This window comes from Priapulus caudatus, unplaced genomic scaffold, assembly GCF_000485595.1.
Source record: "Priapulus caudatus unplaced genomic scaffold, Priapulus_caudatus-5.0.1 Scaffold956, whole genome shotgun sequence".
Taxonomy (NCBI): domain Eukaryota; kingdom Metazoa; phylum Priapulida; class Priapulimorpha; order Priapulimorphida; family Priapulidae; genus Priapulus; species Priapulus caudatus.
Genome location: NW_014578017.1, coordinates 67,242 through 75,717, shown reverse-complemented (window position 1 = coordinate 75,717; position 8,476 = coordinate 67,242). Strand labels below are relative to the sequence as shown.

Here is an 8,476-nt window from a genome sequence, read left to right as displayed (position 1 = left end):
ATTTTATTAGTGTTACGTAAGCTCTCGGAGACACCTCATAATCGTTAAAGTGAGGTATCGGGATTTATTTTTCGTGTCAAGCTGTCGTGTCTTTCTTTTAGAACCATACTTTCAGCAAAATACTGGGCATGCCCGATTACAGATCATATGCTATTCTACAAGGAATTTTTGCACAAATAATGAAAAACTTGGGTAGAGATCTTTCGTGTCAAACTATTGGTGTATGCGTTCTCTGAATTCAAATAATAATTTTACGAAAATACTACGACATGAATTTTATAAAGGTTTGGACATACAGCAGAATATTTCACGTAGAACCCATGTCGCCATTTATTGGCAATATTTAAAATTTATTACGTGAGCCAGGAATAAATAAAGATTTCTGATGATTAGTTACCTTTTTAGTGTCGCATTTGTCGACATATTCATCAGCATTACTGCACTGTCGGCTGTCTCCTCTGTCACTTGTTCGCCAACATTCGCCATCGTTTCCAATGCCCTGTCAGAAGTAAGGATAATAGATTGTCTGGCATATATGCATTACTCACTATGTCCACTCAACTAGCAAAGGTAAAAAGCTCCAATTTTGTCTATCAAATTGTTTTATGCCAATCTATACTACCACAAGAACTGGGTCTATTTTTACCATAACGTGATGTTTACGACGTCCTCTTTTAATGTCTGCATAATATCAGTGAACTTTATTGGAAAAAATGAGTTCAGTATAACGTCAGTGCCATGATCCTCTCCACCAGAAACCATCTGTAAGGCATAAATACTAAAATACTACAGGTCGTCAGGCAAGATAACGTTTAGTATGGCTGATAGCATTAAACTTTATTAGCTCTTTTATTCTTCGTCACAATCAAATATATATTTATATATATATGCTCATCGATACGCATGAAACCCTCATGTATGTCCCCTTTAAGACTGGTAATTAATTCGTAGATCGAACGTGCTTCGTTCGATTATAATAAAAATGAGATGCTTTGAGTAAATCACCTGGTTTTGTAATGAAATAATGTTATTGACCAGTTTCTCATTGAGAGATGCCAGATCGTTTTTAAGAGATCGTTTTCTACGTGAAGCATGGACATCATCAGCCGTATTTGCCAACGCGGCAATATTCGAATTCTCACGTATACCGCTCACGTAGTCTCCTGAAGAGGAAAACCGTTGCACAGTTTCATAAACCGCGTTCACACGGAGCGAAACGACGCGGGTCGAATACGACCCGTGTCAAAATTAATGCGTCCCCGGGCCAAGCGTTCACACGGTCGTTTTCTCGGTACGAAAACGACCCGGGTCGAACGCTCCGTGTGAACGCGGCTATAGATTACCTTCTGATATCAAAATTGTCGTGCTTGCAAAAGAAATCGTCTGTCCGCACTCATAATCAGTTCGTAAGCGATATATTAGTGAAGTTATTTGCGCATGGAGAAAGACGGTTTCATAAACACAATATATAAATTACACCGAAATGCGATTAAGTCTATTTTGTATTGCCATAGATAATTCTATACTAATTCCATTAGTAGGACATCTTATCAGTAGAGTGTAATATAGACTATACGCTCCTATCTATATTATACGCTCCTGGTCTTAAGCTAATTCCCACCATAGAGGTATAAGAAACAGAGTTTGTGCTTGGTCTGACCTGTGCGTTCGGCCTCCGCGGTTGCCTCGTCAGCTGCTTTACTAGCCTCACCCAGGTCCACGTTGATGTTACTATTGATGACTGTCGACGTGGCAGTGCATTCTGTACATTGGCCATCGTCATCGCATATCTGCATAAAAGCAGTGAATTACTGCCATAATTCCCACGGCAGTCGAATGCATAGTAAACGCGATATTCACCGTCTGTCTACCGTTTGTTTCTTGTTAACGATTATTATTGTATATGCATTGATTATTATCGATCGATTATCGATTAAATGCATTAATTCGTAATTCGTAATTTTTTTTTGAATTACGAACCTCTGCTCTAAATGTGTTCCTCATAGTTTTGCGATTTTCTGCCGGCAGACCACGTGTATTCAGCCTATTTGAAAGCGTATCCTCAGATATGGAGTTCCCATTCATGAAATATTTGTACGACAGCGCATTATTCTCCTGGTCATTTGCTGTACACCCTTCCACTTTTATTTCTACCATACCCTGGAAAGTAGTAAACAAGTAAGACTAGTGATATATATAGTCAACAGATAACATGGTGGCATAACATGATAATCATACATGATACATCATCAGTCAACAGTCTAAGACTAACAGGTGAAGACTATTAGTATAACAGACGGTGGGGGTGGGGTTAAATCGCTTCTACGCCTGTTTCGTAGATGTCTATATATACTCATCATTACTACCTTACATTCACTCGTCTACACTTACTACATTTTCTCTCATTTTCCTCATATCTCGTAATTTACTTTCCATTCAGTTTTCAACTTAATTAAAGTGAGCTTTTGTTTGAGCAATAAAGCACGTGCGAACTGTCTATCTATCATAAAACGGCAGGTGGTAAGGATATATAATCCTTTACACGTTACGTCGCCTTTCAACGGTGAGGAAATATTATTAAACATGTTAATAAAAACACAATTATCCACATCAAAATGTTATCGAAATTGTAATGATTCAATATTGAGATGATATTTGTGGATTTATATCGACATAATTGATGCGTTGCAGGTTTGATCTGGGCGGAGATTAAGCAGCTATGGGATGAAGGGCTGTATGACTACATCCGGGACATGTGGAACATACTCGACTTTGTTACGAACGTTCTCTACCTCGCAACAATAGCATTGCGGCTCAGTGCCTTTATTATGGTAGGAATCTACAAACTCTCGCATATAACAGGTGCATGAGTATCTATACTATTATCAGGAGTGTATATTATACACTCCTTATAATATATCATAATATATACTAACATGATATGGCTGAAATCGCAATAAAAGAACATGCGGGACTGATATAAAATATATTAATATATAATATATCATAATATATCCTAACATGATATGGCTGAAATCGCAATAAAAGAACATGCGGGACTGATATAAATCAATTTAAGAATCAATTAAGCGTCAGCTAATTAATAAATCAGCGACGTTAATGTAGCGCGAAAATAGTCGTTTGCATCATGGCCGATGTTGGATTTAGCATTACGAGCCGAATTAAATGAAACTGCAGTATCTAACATGTTCTTTATGAAACGTGTACTGTATATACAATTTTGTACCATAATATTGCATCGGCTGTTTCTTACATCATAGCGTCTATATTCCACGCAATTTGGCGTTTCAAACATAATACCTACAAAGTCTTACCGTGTCATCAAGAGCCGGCGTGTACTCTGATGGAGCGATGCAATGGCAACCAGTTGGACCAAGGGGTACAATGATCTCTACTGTTGCACTGCCATTGATCGCAGTGCCGTTGTTTGAGATTGATTCAGCCATTACCTGTATGTTGTGATTGCCCGGCTCCAAAGTATCTGTCAACGCGTAACACACACCCCTGTTCACGTTATCATCATACAATGTGTTAAAAATAACACAGTACACGCTACAGATCAACTTACCGTTATAGAATTTATGATGGGTGCTGCGACCTGCATGTATAGCTAGCTATATATTATATCAGAGCACAAACGCTACCATGAACACAATTTGCAAGCATCCGTATGAAGCCATGTCATTACTATGGAACGAGTAATGAAACCGTACCCTGTTTTAAGACAATCCAGGCATGAGTCATTCCTGGCAGAGATCGAGTATGTGATAAGCCATCCACGAGTATGTCGGGCTCAATCATCACAAGCTCTGTAATTTTATTCGACTCCGATCAAGCTTTTGGTTTCATCACGTGGTGATAATCATTAAAATGTATTTTTAATTGTTCATTAGATATGGCGTTAGTTCGCATTCGAATGATGACGAAATGAAGCAAAAGTACATTCTTACCACGAACGTGAAGATAATGACAATCAATCTATATATGCCGAAAAGGCATTTTAAATTCTATTCTTGCATGTTTACGTTGAAAATGCAGAGAAAGCTTAGATTGTTAATTCATATGCATTACGATGTGTAGATTCAGTGTACAGTGTGCCAATCTTACCGTCGCTATCAGTTGTCATACGCCATGTAACGTTTGTGAGGGGATTCTCATGCTCGATCCACGATTTTACTACAAATGACTTGGAGGGTATTGCTTTCCTCTTGCCGTGTTGCGGCTTAATGCGAATCTATTTCATAGAGGTATACGAATATGTTAAGTGTTGTCTCAACGTTAGGCCTATAGTTGTATGCATAAAACAATCATGAATTTATCTAATAAGTTTGTGTCTAAGTTCTTCTACTACTTCTCATACTTCTTTAGCCGCATGCGGGGGTGCTACTCGGGATTAGAAAAGCGACAGCGGAAGTTGGCAATGTATAAAATCTCCTGTCGCACCACTTCAAACGTAGTGGCTAGGTATGCCAATTTCACTAAGGACAAATATGAAAATATTAATGAGAAAAATCATAAGATGGCGCCACTGGTCTACCTGGCATGCTATAATACTTGGTTTAGTGTTCATGCTAGATACGTTACATAGGAATATTGATTATTGTTTAGATTTGCCAATATGCTTACCTTCAAGACAGGGTGATCTTTCACCTCAACATCTACTTCGGTCTCACTTTGTCTGCTTCCCTTTGTCACGACTAGCTTAAACTGGTAGTTGCCAGGAGGGAAATTAGTAATAGTCAACTTCTGGCGGTTCGATACGTCTTTGATACTTTCATTGCAGTCAAAATTTTGCTGATCTGATTCCTTCGATAAATTAGAACAAAACGCTATTCATATCCGGACAACCCAAATAGGTCAGTCAAGTATGGTACTAAGAGATTAACGATTTTCAGTCACCGAACAGAGTAAAACATAATAAATCACTCTTCTGCGTCACATGAAGATTATCAGTAGGTTCTGTAAAAAACTGTAAAATTCTGTAAACCCCGAGTCGGCATACGCCGTTTATGTTTATGTACAAACCTACACGGCGTACAAGATCTTGCATGATGTTGAATAGTGGTACACATAGTATGAAGATATTTTATATTATTAAGTTCTATTGGTATTTGAGAATCACACGGAGATGTTACGTCGAATTACAGGGTATCATGTACTTTGATTAACTAAATATATATATTATAAGCCTACCTCCCTAATGCAAGACCACATCACTTGAGGTTTTCTGACAGAGCTGTCCTTTGAATGGCTACTTTCCAACGTCAAATGCGAATTGACAGAAACAACGCGGGAATTTCCCCCTAAAGGAATTTGAATTATTATACAGTGATAACTAATATGTTCCACATTACAACGCGCCAAACAAAATTTCAGGCCAATATGCGCCATTAGACCATTCTTCATTAACCCGACTCCATGCACTACTTCCTGTCCTCGCCCTTTCTCTATCGTCTGCTTACCTCCTTCATTCTAACCACCATTACCCACGATATCCCTCACGGTATTTCTCCATCCACTCCATTTCTTCGTCTACATCAATCATCTCCCATCCTTCGTCACCACCGGCCTCTCCACTTTGCCGGATTCCATTGCTCCTTCGCTTCCTACTATACCCTTCTCCTACATTCCCTCCGTTACCTTTCTCATCGCCCCTTTCTTACATTTCGTTTTACATTTTTATACATTACGTTTGCAAAACGTTTACACGTTGTTACATGTTACGTTGTTACGTGTTACATGTTGTAACGTTATGTTTACGTTACGTTATGCATTACGTTGCAAATATACCAATGGAAACATTTATCCATTGGGATATTGACAGGATACAAACTTTCCCAAGGGGGCACCGTGGAAGGAATGCTGCCAGACGTATAAATTTTTCGATAGGGAAAAATCGATAGCAAATGTCGTTGTATGCACGAACATTGGTAAACTTCGTATTACAAATCATGTAGGCGCACACACATTGGCACACACATTCGTACACACGCACAGCCGCACGCACGCATATATTATAGAGAGCGATAAAGAGGGAGAGAGGGAGACAAAACTATTAAGTTAATATAAGATAAAGATAAGGGACACAAGAAGATGGAAGGGTAAGCAGGAGAAGCAGAGAAAGACGAGAGAGAGAGAGAGAGAGAGAGAGAGAGAGAGAGAGAGAGAGAGAGAGGGCGCGATGTAAAGTGCAGATAGAGAGGTTGAGATGGTAAGAATGGAGAGACGTGTGGGATAACTGCCGTTGTTCAAATTACATTTCTTCATTAACTTTAATAATATAAGAGATATAGGTCTTAAGGCTCACCTATCACCCTGGCATTTAATGGCATTGGGACAACAGTTATTTCTTTAGTAGCTGTCCCAATTACAATGGACTGTGTATCTTTTGCAATTACAGTAGCTTCTAATATCTTGTCTTCATGATCTGTAATAAATAGTGTTCAAATATGAAATTCAAATTATTCCATTTATATCCGTAAATTGAAAACAATTTAGATGCAGTTAAATAATTTGCGTTGAACGAGTTTTTAATGAGTTATTGTTACGATAATAGAAATAATTAGTTTTTTACAATAATTAAATTATTATCCTTTATCTTAACCATATACAATGTGAACTAATTTGTAACAATGTATCATTGATGGAAACAAAAACTCACTAAAAATAAACATCATTCAACAGAAGTTTTTACTTGTATGATGTTATAACCAATAACTATAATGTTAACCAATTTGTTTGATGCCAGAATAAAATGCATGTGAAGTTTTTTTTAGGTCGTAACTATATTATTTTATTTCTAACCTTTTAGCAGGTCCGCGTCAACACGAATGCATCTTCCCTCGTTCTTCTCTAGTAACAGGTCATTGTCAACAGTTGATAGAGTCCAATCGTAAAAGAGCTTAGCTGACGTGTTACCACAACCTTTTGGTTGGGACACTCGCACGCACAACCGTAACCTACAAAAGAATACGTTATTTACGAATGATACATTCAGTTGCATGAAAAATTATTCCCATTTATGTAACCTATTACCTATATTTATTCCCCGCAACACGCCAGGAACTAATAAAAAATGCGTTCTGAGCGTTGTGATATACGTTGTGTGAGACAATTAACAATAATAAATGCTAATTGCGAATGCCATAATTATATTTTTACATGTGCTTAGCATTGACGTTCGATGGTCCTTCAATCTCAGTCACGGTGTTATGGACATCATCTATGGTGACTGTATGATTAACAGTTGTTGACTCTCCTAGGTAATTTGTAAGGGTGGCAAATAATTCAATCGCTCCACCATTCTCTGGAATAGGTACTGTCAATTTCGTCGAATCTGAAAGAATTTATTTGCAGAAAATAAATTTTCAAAGAAACATTAATTGCCATCTGACTATTATTGATACCCAGCGTTCTAATTACAGAGATACGACTGGTGTTTATAATTAGAGTGAGAATCCATGTGTACACGTGCGGTGCTTCGATAAACACGCGTTTAGTACTGGAAAATCCTGGATTTCTGCTTAGTCTAAACACAAAATAGAGGTTTTTCTTTCCGTCCATCTTTCCTCCTATAGAAACGTTCAATATTAGCACGACCCTGTGCAGATATCTCGTATGCTAAATCTGTGCGCGTGAACGGGGTTATGACACCTCCCGTTCACACTGAGTGCGATGGATGCCGTGTATGTGAGAAAGGATGCGGATAACAACATTTAAAAGTAAATGACGCTCATATTAAGTAAGGGTTCGAAACATACTTGTAGGTTCATCGAGATCAATATTAGCCGTCCAACTGATCATCATTCTTCGCCCACCACCACCAATTGCCACTAAATGCAGTGTAAATAACTTTGCGCAGCTTGGGACAGATGTAGGACCCTGCGTAACAAGCCATATAACATTGATTATTGAATTGACTGCGATGATGTTTTAGTGAGTATAGTAAGTAGAATAGCACAGTATCCGTATTATCATGAACACATTCATAGAATGAAGATATTTATAGATATTCATATACATGCTTATAGTATATCATATGGGTTATAAATTCGTGTATATCATTATATACAATCCTACTGAAATTCATGACTACCTGCATGGAGTTGAGGTAGTTTCCCCGTTCCTCCTACGATGGGTATCAAATAAATCGGATGAAAATACGTGCCACCTACCCTAATAAAAGAACCTTTCGGCCTCGGTGGGCGTTTGGGTGGCTGCAGAGGTGAGCTGGTGCCGGTGAATCGCTCGACCACATTTTCGTTATTAGTGGTTATACTACGATCTTTAAATTCAATGATGTTTCCTAGATATAAGTATGGTAACATATAATAGGTGTATAACCACCATTCGCAAATGTGCCCAAACCCGCGCGCACACACACGCACGCACGCACACGCACACACACGCACACACACGCACACACACCCGGACACACACACACACACACACACAC

The 8,476-nt window shown here is 38.4% G+C and overlaps 1 protein-coding gene across 1 annotated transcript in view; it reads right to left on the bottom strand.

The window, feature by feature from the left end:
- Nucleotides 1–4,066: 4,066 nt before the first annotated feature.
- Nucleotides 4,067–8,476, bottom strand: part of LOC106814644 (nucleolin-like) — an 11,837-nt gene continuing 7,427 nt past the window's right edge. Inside the window, exons 17-21 of the mRNA XM_014818982.1 lie at nt 7,183–7,357; nt 6,826–6,980; nt 6,336–6,448; nt 4,648–4,827; nt 4,067–4,255 (exon numbers count right to left, since the gene is read on the bottom strand). Of these exons, the coding sequence (XP_014674468.1) occupies nt 4,067–4,255; nt 4,648–4,827; nt 6,336–6,448; nt 6,826–6,980; nt 7,183–7,357 (812 nt within the window). The remainder of the gene's footprint in view (nt 4,256–4,647; nt 4,828–6,335; nt 6,449–6,825; nt 6,981–7,182; nt 7,358–8,476) is intronic.